Source organism: Pan troglodytes, chromosome 2, assembly GCF_028858775.2.
Source record: "Pan troglodytes isolate AG18354 chromosome 2, NHGRI_mPanTro3-v2.0_pri, whole genome shotgun sequence".
Classification (NCBI taxonomy): Eukaryota; Metazoa; Chordata; class Mammalia; order Primates; family Hominidae; genus Pan; species Pan troglodytes.
The window spans coordinates 145,574,911-145,587,986 of NC_086015.1; the positions used below are offsets into that span (position 1 = coordinate 145,574,911).

At 35.8% G+C, this 13,076-nt stretch overlaps 1 protein-coding gene across 20 annotated transcripts in view; it reads right to left on the bottom strand.

The window, feature by feature from the left end:
- XRN1 (5'-3' exoribonuclease 1) overlaps positions 1 to 13,076 on the bottom strand; it is a 144,222-nt gene that overhangs the window by 60,115 nt on the left and 71,031 nt on the right. For all 20 annotated transcript variants that reach the window (XR_010155350.1, XR_010155347.1, XR_010155348.1 and 17 more), the window contains 4 exons: positions 10,801 to 10,916; positions 10,120 to 10,266; positions 5,551 to 5,640; positions 4,789 to 4,924 (listed from right to left, as the gene is read on the bottom strand). Coding sequence is in view for 16 of the 20 variants with exons in the window: in XM_009446590.5 (XP_009444865.4) it covers positions 4,789 to 4,924; positions 5,551 to 5,640; positions 10,120 to 10,266; positions 10,801 to 10,916 (489 nt within the window). In the remaining 4 variants the exon portion in view is untranslated. The remainder of the gene's footprint in view (positions 1 to 4,788; positions 4,925 to 5,550; positions 5,641 to 10,119; positions 10,267 to 10,800; positions 10,917 to 13,076) is intronic.

Here is a 13,076-nt window from a genome sequence, read left to right on the forward strand (position 1 = left end):
TAAGCACAACACAAGAAATCCTTTCCATCTCCTCCCAGTTACTACCCTTTCCAGAAGTAACCTTACTTCTAACACAAAAGATTACATTTGTCTGTTTTGGCCTTTATATAAATGCTATCCTATTCAAATGTCTTTTTTATAACTATGAAAAGAATTACATACAATGGCCAACAAAGATGTATATATTTTTAAAAAGTATCAAGTACTGACCTATGACAATACCATGAATTTTGTGGCCACTTATAAAAATTATGGTGGCATTCATTTGACAAAACCCTTTGCTTTGAATTTATTGTAAAATGCGATATTAGAATCTTTTCATTATCTAAAAAACGCTGGAAGAAGACTTTTCTCCTATCTTTGATACTTGCTAGTTCTGTGAACTCACACTTAACTACTTTAGGCATCAGCCTCCTTCCATCTGTAAGATGGACATATTATCTGTTCTATCTAATAAAAAAGTGAGAAAAATTTATATCCTTTACAATTTATAAACTACTATTCATACTAAAAAAATTTAAAGTTAATTCTTATCAAATTTTAAAAATTACAGCAGTTTAATTATATGGCAGTCACCTCTCTTTAGAACATAGCTTATGGGAATAAGTACAAAAGGACACAGAACAGATCCAGGCTATAGAATCCATAAACTATAGGGTTCATGTATTTACATACTATAAAATGCTCAAGCCTTTAAACAGTGTCTATTTTCTTTTGTTATGAGACATTTCATTTATTCTTTCAATGAATATTTACTGAGATCCATTTGTGTGCTATATATTGATTAATCTAGGTGCTGGGGATAAAGCAGTTAACTGTTCTCTTACTCTAGTTGAGGGAGATATACAAGAAACAAAATAAGGAAGATATATAGCATGCTAGCAGGTAAAAAGCCTAGAGAAAAATGAAGCAGTTAAGGAGGACAGCAGTAGGGGGAGACATTACAATTTATTATTAATAGAGTGAACAGTGAAGGCCTTAATGACAAAGTGTCTATGCCCACAGCCGACTAGATGCACTAAAAGACTACAACAGCAAAAGGAAAGACTATGAAGAGATTTAAGGGAACTTTAAAAAGCAGGCACAGTGGGGTATTGCACATCAAAAAACAACCCATATGCTCTAAGACATTAACAGGCATTATTACACTATAGCATTGATTAGAGGACATGGATCAAAACCGATTCATCAGGCAAATGAATAAGCTGGGTAATGTTCATAATAGGCCCAACCCATATCTAATGTATGAGAAGTTTGGGGACTGGCTATTCAAAATATGATCACCTAAGAGCTTATTAGAAATGCAGAATCTTGGCCAGGTGAAGAGGCTTACGCCTGTAATCCCAGCACTTCGGGAGGCCGAGGCAGGTGGATCACCTGAAGTCATGAGATCAAGACCAGCCTGACCAACATGGAGAAACCCTGTCTCTACTAAAAATACAAAATTAGCCGAGCATGGTGGTGCCTGCATGTAGTCCCAGCTACTCAGGAGGCTGAGGCAGAAGAATCGCTTGAACACAGGAGGCAGAGGTTGCAGTGAGTCGAGATTGCACCACTGCACTCCAGCCTGGGCAACAAGACTGAAACTCCGTCTCAAAAAAAAAAAAAGAAAGAAAGAAATGCCAGAATCTCAAGTCACACCCCAGACCTACTGAATGAGAACTATATTTTAACAAGATTCTCCGGTGATTTGTTTGTACCTGAAAGTTTGAGAAGCACTGCTCTAGAGGAAGAACCCAGAATTTTATTCTAATTTTAACAATGAGGAAATAGAGGTATGGAAGGAAAGTTCTACCAGTAATTTTGATAATTAGCAGAGTTTGGAAACCATGTTCCAACAAGAAAACTGACTCTTTTTTTTTTAATTTTTTTTGAGACAAGGTCTTGCTCTGTCACCCAGGCCAGAGTGCAGTAACGTGATCATAGCTCACTGTAGCCTCAAACTCCCTGGCTCAAGTGATTCTCCTGCCTTGGCCTCCCGAGTAGCCAGGACCACAGGCGTGTGCCACCATGCCTGTCTAATTTTTTTATTTTTTGTGGAGATGTTGCCCAGACTGGTCTCAAACTCCTGACCTCAAGCGATCCACCCTTCTCCCAAAGTGCTGGAATTACAGCTGTGAGTCACCGTGCCCAGCCAACTACTGATACTTTTAATGATGATCCTGCATTACTAAGAAAAGTTTAAATGATCTTCAGAATTACAGTGTTTTTTAGTTTTTTCTCCTTTTATTGCCCTAGTAACATAATCCTGAAAGAAAAAAAAATCACTCATAACTGCACCTCCCTGACAAATTAACAGGTTTAAGAAAACTCCTGTCTTATCTATATGCATATATGTATGATCATATATATGATTATATATAATACATATTAAATGATATGGAGTTAATATATTACATGTTTATATATAAATATGTATTTATATAAACATTTAATTTATAAACATATAAATTTAACACATATATATAAAAAATGATATGGAGTCTTGCTCTGTTGCCCAGGCCGGAGTACAGTGGCACAGTCTCGGCTCACTGCAACCTCCGCTTCCCAGGCTCAAGTGATTCTCCTGCCTCAGCCTCCCGAGTAGCTGGGATTACAGGTACCCGCCACCACGTCTGGCTAATTTTTGTATTTTTATTAGAGACAGGGTTTCACCATGTTGGCCAGGCTGGTCTCGAACTCCTGACCTCAGGTGATCCACCCGCCTTGGCCTCCCAAAGTGCTGGGATTACAGGCGTGAGCCACTGCACTCAGCCTATATGCACATATATATTTTAAAATGTAATCAATATCACAGACTAAAACGTTGTATATGTATCTTCCATTTGTAAAGTAAAGGGAAAATGTGTGAAACATTTTAGAAAGCTCTGAATCCAAATGGGTTAAAATTGGGGGGCTTAAGGTTTTAAACATTTGTTAACTGGAAAACTCACCTCAAAAATGATGCTGAACAAACTGATTTCACTCTACATTGAAAAGCAATTAAAAAGAAATACAGGCTTTCTATCCTCAGCTGAAAATAAATGACCTTTCAAAAATTAAACTCTTGGCTCTGAGCCTTATATTTTTTCCTAAAGAGAAAAAGAGTCATCTAGTGGTGATTTTCTAGACTATAATCACAGCTCTTCAGTGTGTGATAGGATAATTTAAATAATAATTAATAAAAACATCTAAGCATTATTAGGCATTAATAATAGCTAGGCATTATTAGAAGTAGTTTACGCAATATTAACTCAGTTTATCTTTTTGAGGACACTCTGAGGCAGGTACTATTTTATTCTAATTTTACCAATGAGGAAACAGAGGTATGGAAGGAAAGGTTAAGTATCTTGCCTAAGGTTATTAATATTGAAAAACCGATTCAAACTCAGGGTGTTAGGGGAGACAGCTCCAGAGCCCAGTTCTTAACTTATTCTGCAATTAGTTCGAACAAGAGAATGCTGTGTTGGCAAAGCAACAGCATTTTAATACAAAGGGCAAATTTGTGAAACATGAAATAAAAAGTTGAAAAAGGCAAAATAATCAATTCATTTTCTATAGATAAAACAACGCAACTCTACTATAAAAGTCTACTCCTTAAAAGAAAGCGAGACGTAAGAAATAGGAGAGATTGAGGGAGTTCAAAAATTTTTAGTAACTCAATGAGTGTATGAGTAAGAAAAGTACATTTTAGGCCAGGCACGGTGGCTCATGTCTGTAATCCCAGCACTTTGGGAGGCTGAGGCAGGTGGATCACCTGAGGTCAGGAGTTCAAGACCAGCCTGGCCAACAAGGCAAAACTCCGTCTCTACTAAAAAATATAAAAATTGGCTGGGCGAGGTGGCAGGTACCTGTTAATCCCAGCTACACGGGAGGCTGAGGCAGAAGAATCGCTTGAATCTGGAAGGTGGAGGTTGCAGTGAGCCGAGAGCATGCCACTTCACTCCAGCCTGGGTAACAGAGTGAGACTCTGTCTCCAAAATTTAAAAAAAAAAAAAAACAAGAGTATATTTTAGAATTGACTGTCAAAAGTCAATTAAATTTTTTTGTTCTACAAAAAGATGAACTGTGTCTTTAAAGAATGTAGTTAGAGGCTGGGTGTGGTGACTCACGCCTGTAATCCCAGCACTTTGTGAGGCGGAGGCAGGCGGATCACCTGAGGTCAGGAGTTCAAGACCAGCCTGGCCAACATGGCGAAATGCCATCTCTACTAAAAAATACAAAAATTAGCTGGGTATGGTGGCACCTGTAATCCCAGCTACTCAGGAGGCTGAGGCAGGAGAATTGCTTCAATCTGGGAGGCGGAGGTTGCAGTGAGCCGAGATCCTGCCACTGCACTCCAGCCTGGGCAACAGAGAGAAACTCTGTCTCAAAGAAAAAAAAAAAAAAAAAGAATGTAGTTAGAACAGGAAGAAATAGGGGATTATTAACCTTATTCTCAAACTTTCTACTGTAACTAAAATCACAAAATATTAATTCTCAATATTGGAAACACTACAAGGGCATAAAATTTAAATACTATGGCTTTTGTATATTGAAAATATAATTTTATAAGTTTATAATTAGTTATGATGGCTAATGTAGCCATTAACATATTAGTGCTATACAATATAAATTTGGCATAACACTATTGGCTACTAAAAGCTACTATAAATGGTTAGAACTTTTTTAAATTACAGGATTATTTGATACTAATTAGAATCACTAAGTACATGTTTTATTTGGTTGAAACACAAATGAATTATTTGTAAAGTATAGTCCATTTAATTCCAAATCTCATCAATAATCTTGGTGACTGAAAGTTAGTACCTTGCACTTTTCGACTTCTTCCTCAATTTTCTCAACAATAGCTGCATCCAGAATTTGTAAATCACAAGAAGAACGAGATAAAGTACTGACAGGATGTCCTTTTAGCCAAGTAATAATTTCTTGAACTTTTTCAGCACTAAAGCAAAAACAATAATTTTTAGAATTTGATTAAAACTTTCTCAGGGCTATAAATTATAAAAGACATAAAACTTATATAACTAATAATTAGTCACTGAACTTAATCGGGACTAATTATAAATCTAATATAAATATGGACATGTTACCTCTTAGTAATTAAAAGACACACAAAAAGATTAGTTTAAAAGTATTTGTTGATATAAATGAAAGAAAATTTGTTAAGCTCTTAAAGCAAAAATGTAACAATGCAAAAAATAAAAAACAAAACAAAACAAAACAAAAAGAAGTAACAAGACACGCCTGTAATCCCAGCACTTTGGGAGGCCAAGGAGCATGGCCTGAGCCTAGGAGTCAAAAAAAAAAATTAGTCAAATGTGGAGGCGTATGCCTATAGGCCCAGCTACTCAGGAGGCTGAGGTAGGAGGATTGTTAGAGTCCAGGGAACCAAGGCTAAAGTGAGCCACATTTGAGCCACTGCATTCGGGCAAGAGAGTAAGAACCTGTCTCAAAAAAAAAAAAAAAAAAAAAAAAAAGTAATATGAAATTCTTGAGAAACCAGCTGCACTTGTCATTGAAAACACTGAATTGAACTATGAGGTAATAAATATCATAAATCTTGCTTACCCATTCTCATTTTCTCCAGGCCAAATGTCATCTTCATAGAACACATCCTCTTGGCTATTTTTGGCTATATAACTAAATAGTTCTGGAGCTCTGGTCAAACAAACAAAAATATTGTCTAAAAATATATATGGTTAATTTCAGATAAACTTCCTACATAATAATTTCAGATCCTAAAGAAACATATAAAGCTTACTGAGGACTACTATAATATTAATAAGGGATATTATTAAAAGTGATAGAAAGTGTAAGACTGGTAAGTCAGAGTACTCCTAGACCCTCAAAAAACTCCCACTGGCTAAGGTTCAAGTCATAAACTTATAATAAACTTCAATTACTGACTCTACCCTCTTTCATTATAATGACAGCTGATAGACAAAAATGGTATCTATAAGTTAGTTTTCTAATTTTCACAACAAAACTAGAGCACTCCACATTACAACAAATTAAAATAGATTAAAAGCATCTTCTGATAATTTTCAAAACTCCATTTCTTTCTGAAGAGTACAGGACTTTTCGATACATATAGCAAACTGAACGTATATGCTTATCTTCCATCCCTCTCCAATCCATTAAAATGACAATATAGTATAAAAAAGAGCATAGACCTAGAGAGACAGATGAAAAATGAAGCACGGTATCTGGTGGCATATACAACCTGTTAAAATTTTAGAAACTGGAAACTGGATGAATGAATATTATCTGATTTGACAGACAGGAATAAGTTGAATCTTGAACTACCAGTGGGGGAAGTCAATAAGAAGCAAGTTGATTTAAAACACAGAACACTCTGAAAAAGCTCAGGAATTATAGGTTCCAGGTACATTTGAAAGTGTGGGGTGAGGTTTAGTAAGATTTAAAGTTTGTATAACAAGCAGTTATACTGTCATGTGGTTGCCTGCCTACCACCCCAGCATATGACCTGTTGCGTATATTTTAGAGAGGTCAAATAGATACTCTAGCCTTGTGTATACCAGTCACAGGGACTTAGGGGTGAGGAAGGCATAAGGAGGAGAGGACAGGTGTTATACTGAAAACAGTGAATTAATGAGAGCATAAATACTATACAATGTGTCACTAGGAAGCATAAGGTCTCTAGGAATGGACTCTGGGATGGAGATAAGCATGCAGGAAGTTTACTAGGGAGTGCTTGTTTGATCAACACCCGTGGAAGGGAAGGGAGAGGAAGAAAGCAGAATTGGGCACAGGAAGAGGCTGGGCTGTGACCAATTCTCAATGAATTCCTTGAACAGCCCCACAAAGATCTCAAACTGGGATGGCCCTTCAGACTTGCCATGAATTGGGACAATCAGAATGTCTGGGTTTCTATACTTCCTTATAGATCGGGCATTGATTTGCGGCTGTTGTGGGAAGGGAAAGTAACCTTAGTTGAGGCAGTTCTCCTCATCCAGGCAATTACTAAAGAGGGCTCACAGCTGAGGGCTGCCAGAAAGCAGCATTCCTGCTGCAAGGGGATAGGTCTTTCAGTCTTGAAAAGTGGTCTGGGAGGTGTATCACAGTATCCACTTGGTAATGAAACCTTCTTTCCCTGGTTAACTTCCAGAATACTGGCAATCAGTTTAATCCACTACATTCATATCCACTGTCAAGGAAAAGGGTGGAGGCCACCTCTCTGGGAAAGAAAAGATAAACATGCAGGTAGTGATACTAGGAGGTCCTCTGTAGAAACAGGAAAGTCCCTCCTGATCCACCTGATAAACCCCACCTAAGTACACTAAATTTCCAATCAGCTATTTAGTGCCTCATTCTTAAATATAATTGGATATCAAAGATCACCAGACAAGAACAACAACAACAAAACTTTAACACTGAAAGAGAGACTAAATCAAACAGGAGGAAAAAAAGCAATTAGAGAAAACAGAAAACACAAAAAATAGAAGGATAAATCCTAGAATTATCTTCAGAGAAATAAATGAAGATATTCCATTCACTGTAAGAACAAGATGCTATATTTAGCTAGAGAATAAGGACACACTTTTAGAAATTAAAATGATTAAATCAAATAGAAATTTTAAATGATAAACAATAAAGTTGAATGAATTTCCCTAAGTAGAACAGAAGTATAACAATATAGGAAATGGATGAGGAGAGATAAAACTAAGAGGATCAGTCCAGAAGGTCTAAGATTGAACTAAAAGGATTCCCAGAAATAGAAAGCAGGAAAAAAATAGTGAGGAGAAAATTATCAAAGAAATAATACAAGAAAGTTTCTCAGAATGGAAGGGCATCAGTTGCAAGCCTGAAAGAGCTGAACAGGAGAAGGGAAGAAAAAAGATCCATACCAAGGCACACATCCTTACATTATTAAAAAGCACCAGTAAAGGAAAGGTGCTAAAAAGATTTCAGAAAATGAAAATAGATCACATACAGAAATTCAGAATCAGAATGGCACAGGCTTTATCAACAGCAATACAGAAACGAAAGGAGAATGGAACAGTGGTTTCAAAATTCTGAGGGAAGGCCAGGTGTTGTGGCTCATACCTGTAATCCCAACACTTTGGGAGGCCGAGGCAGGCAGATCACTTGAGGTCAGGGGTTTGAGACCAACGTGGTGAAACCCCATCTCTACTAAAAAAAATACAAAATTTAGCCAGGCGTGGTGGCAGGTGCCTGTAATCCCAGCTACTCGGGAGGCTGAGGTAGGAGAATCACTTGAACTGGGGAGGCAGAGGTTGCAGTGAGCTGAGATCGTGCCACTGCACTCCAGCCTGGGTGACAGAGCGAGACTGACTCAAACAAAGCAAAACAAAAATAAAAACAAAATTCTGAGGGAAAATAATCTCCAATCTAGGATTCTACACCCAGGCAAACTATCAATCAAGTGCAGGAGAAGAATAAAGACATCTCCAGACATGCAAGTTTTCTCAGGAAGCTACTGGAGTAAGTGCTCCATCGAAATGGAGATATAAATCAGAAAGAGTGAGGCATGAAAGTCAGAAAAGGAAGGAATCCTATATGGCAGACTGGTGAAGAAAACTGAATTCCTAGGATGACAGTACCAGGAAACTGCATAATGAGAGCTGCACAACAGCCCTAGAGAGCAATCAGTTCAAACTGAAGCAGGAAGACACAGGTTTTAAAAGAAGTCTCCAAGAGAAAAATGGAACTGAGCAATCACCTGATCTGTTTGACCATAGTGTAAACAGCTATGGCACAGAATTTGTTATGTGAACACAGATAAGAAGCAAATGAAAAAAACAGCAAACAAAAATGTGTACAAGAAATAAAATGTAATCTTAATACTCCATAAGGTCCAACTGTGAACATTTACTTCATCATAAGGAAGTAAACCTTTAATACAGATTTAATAAAAAATCTTGATAAAAGTTTAGTGAGCGGGGAAATATGTGTCTGAGGGAATCCAGAGTGGTGGAAGTCAAAGAAAGCTGAAGCTCAGGATAGGAAAGCCACTCACAGCAGAAAATCCATAAATATGTCAAGTTGAAAAATTAAGAAAAAGTAGTTTAAACATGACCTTTTAAAGAAATAAGAAAGTGAACAGAAGAAATAATCTAAATTTCCAGATAGTAATATGGGATTGAATTGTGTCCTGCCCCACTCAGAAGTTATCGAATGTGACTTTATTTGGAAATAGGGTTTTTAGTAGAGGCAGTCAAACAAAATGTGGTCATTAGCATGGACTCTGATCCGACTGGTGTTCTTACAAAAAGGGGAAATTAGGACACAGAGACAGACATACAGAGATGAAAGATGATGTGAGACACCCAGCAAGAACATGACATAAACACGGAGGATTGCAGGGATGCATTTACAAGCCAAAGAACATATAAGGCTATGAGAAGGCAGAACAGAGGTGCTTCCCTAGTGCCTTCAGAGGGACCATCATTGTCCTGCAATATCTCGATTTTGGACTTTTGGTCACCAGAACTGGTTGAGACAATAAATTTCTGTTGTTTAAGCCACCCAGTTCGTGGTACTTTGTTACAGGAGCTAGCCTAGGAAACTAATAAAGAGATCTTCAAATACAAGGTTAGAAACCAGTGGAATAATGGAAAGAACATTAAATTATGAATCAGATGTAAATATACTTCCTGTAAATCTTTGTCACTAGTAACTCAGTGAATCTTGGTACTTGGCTTTCTCACTTTTGGTATGAGTTGACTTGCTGATTTCCTAGATAATTTCAGCAATAAAATTCAATAATTCTAAGATAGTAACCTGTGTAGCTACATAGTTCTAAGAATCAGAAAAAATCCACTATGCTAAGAGCTTTGTTTATTCATATCAGTTCTCTCAGTGCTGACATAGGTATGCAAAGTAGTGAACAATGTATGATAGTAAGTTAAGAAAAATTTTAACTAAAGAGGGCAATTCTCATTATATATTTTCTTTTTAATAATATGGTATTTTTCTACTCAATTTTAGCTAGTGCCTATGATATTCCATGATGCAAAATTAAGTTTACATGTAACATATGCCAGATTTTACTAATGGAAATATTTGTCCTCTAAAACTAATGTCAGCAAGGCAAAATAAACAGTATTTTCCTAAGATTTTGGAATGACTACTAGTATCTTATTATGTACTTACCTCTCTAAGTACTCTGCCAGAAGTTGTTCTGCTGCAGATGAATACATCCATTCACTTCCAACTTTCTTAGTATATCCAGGTACCTCCTCATTTTTCTTGTTGAATTTGAGATTTAAACCCACATTTGCTTTATGGTCTCCATGAGGGCTGAATTTAAACCACACATGCGCACACGTGCACACACACACACACACACACACACACGAGTTTTAAAATGTCGTTCAAGGAACAAAAAGTTTTGCTTTCAATTCTTAGAAAAGCTCAGTTTTGATTATTCTTCTATATTTTAGTTATTATGGTTATTTCCAAAGTAGCAGTAATTGAAAAACTAGAAGAAAAGCTTCAAAACCCAAGTTAACAAAGCATGTAAATAAATTATGTAATTATAGAGGAAAATGAAATAACAAGATGCAAGGAAATATACTACTGAGGTTCACACACACCCTCTGATACCTTTTTTCAAGGTTCAATTTATTAGCTGCTAAAAAATAAGAACTGTCTTTTCCAACCACCTAAAACATGTGCCATTCAGATGAAAGATTACCATCAGAGAAATTTATGCACAATTTTAAGACAATCCAGAGCAATTAATAAGAAAATAAATACTGAAATATTAAGCATTTAATCTTTATCATTTAATTTTTCTGCCACTTTAAGTAAATTTCTCTAACATAAACTTACTTTCTCCTAGATCCTCTTCCAATAAAAATACTTCCTGTAAACCTTGAAACAAGGTATCCACTCACTCCAAGGCGACTGGCCAACACATATCCTGGGTTGTACTTTATAGAATATTTCTTTAAATATAAAAACAAAAAGGTCAATTATGGAAACACAAGTTTACATTAAATGTTATTTCTTTACCTTTAAAATCTGGAGATAATCAAGACATCACTAACCATTGGATTGTGGCAATATAAGGATTTTCACTTAGATCCATTTCCCCTTTTTTTTGAAAGGATCTGTAGGCAGAATTTTTCTGCTCCTCTCTCTTTCTCCTTAAAGGACAGAATTCCCAAGGATGGATAAAAGGGGGGAGGAAATATACAGTTTGTGAAACTGTCTTAAGAAATAAACTCTACTGTAAGTACTAAATGGCAAACTCCACAGGCAAGTTTTTTGTTTGTTTGTTTTTGTTTTCGTTTTCTACTAATTTTCATATTCCAAGCAGGGCCTAGCAAAGTACTTGGGACAAAATGAGGCCTCAGTAATTATTACATTGAATTAAAAAATAGGTACATCATCAAAATTGTTGCTACTGAGAAAAACTAAAAGTGTCCTTCATATATGGATATAAGTAATATTCTTTTCCCCTAATATTTACTATCATATGAAAACATACAAGCATGTATAGACCCATAATTAATACAGTCAATGAAATGTAACCTTAATTTATATACTTAAGGGAAGAAAACATATTGTCACATTAAAAAAAAAAAAGAAGTAACAGATCATATAATATTTAACCAGGAAGCAAATGATTCATGAATCCAATACTAACTAGGATAAACTACCATATACTCTTACCATCATGTACATAACAATAAAACATACTTAAGAACATAATCAGATTTAGCAATAATGTAATACAAATCAAGTATGCTTTCCAGAACAGTTCAAAGAATTAAGGTAGTAGGTCTCAAATATAAGTAGCAACACTTTTCTAACAAGCATTTGGAAACGTGTAGAGGCACATTTAATTACAATAACTGGCATGGGCTACTAGCACTTAATGCCCTTGAGCCAAAGATGCCAACTGTCCTGCCATATACAAAACAGTTTTATTTAATACATAACTGTCCTGCCCAAATTGCCAACAGTACTCCTTTTGAGAAATAATGGGTTTTGCTATAATTTAAAATTCATTAAAACCATCACAAACATCCTAGAAAATATAAAATAAGTAGCTGAGAATGTTGTGGTAAAAAAAGAAGTCAGCTTGAGTGAAAGTTAAACGTATATAAAGAGAAGGAAACAACACTGTACACTATCATACAACAGGACAGGCTCTTCTAGATCTAGAAAAAGCCAGGGATGAAGGAACACAAGTTATTTAACCTTCACTGATTCCCAGTACAAAGCTCCAGCTACTTTATCTAAAGAGCCACTCTCCTGGTTTCATGACTGCTGTCTAAATTTGTTCTTCAAATGACACCAGATGGTAAGATTTTAGGGATGACTGCCTTCCATACATAAAGTTTCCTCATGGGTGTGCTGATACATAATGCCTTAAATTCATTTCACAGGATATAAAGCTTTATATTTTACTATTAGTGGAAAAAAAAAGGCTAAGTAGCAATAGCTGGTTGATTGTGAATTAATTTTAGCTAAGTTAATTATCCAACCAACCAATAAGAACAAATGACAGATATCAGAACCTTCCCTCTGTTTTAACAGGAGAAAGGAAAGCCACTGGAAATTTTTGGTGAGAAAGTCCTAAAAAAGATGCTGTTAACTTAAATGCAATTTTCCAATATTCTTGAGGGTTGAGACTGTTCATTCTTAGCTGAGTGGATACATACAGCTTTTGCAGAAAGGCCATTTGTCACTTCCAACTAAAAATGCAGGTGCTGAATTGTTATGAAAGGTTTAACAGAAAACACAAAAAATAGAAGGATAAATCCTAGAATTATCTTCAGAGAAATAAATGAAGATATTCCATTCACTGTAAGAACAAGATGCTATATATAGCCAGAGAATAAGGACACACTTTTAGAAATTAAAATGATTAAATCAAATAGAAATTTTAAATGATAAACAATAAAGTTGAATGAATTTCCCTAAGTAGAACAGAAGTATAACAATATAGGAAATGGATGAGGAGAGATAAAACTAAGAGGATCAATCCAGAAGGTCTAAGATTGAACTAAAAGGATTCTCAGAAATAGAAAGCAGGAAAAAAATAGTGAGGAGAAAATTATCAAAGAAATAATACAAGAAAGTTTCTCAGAATGGAA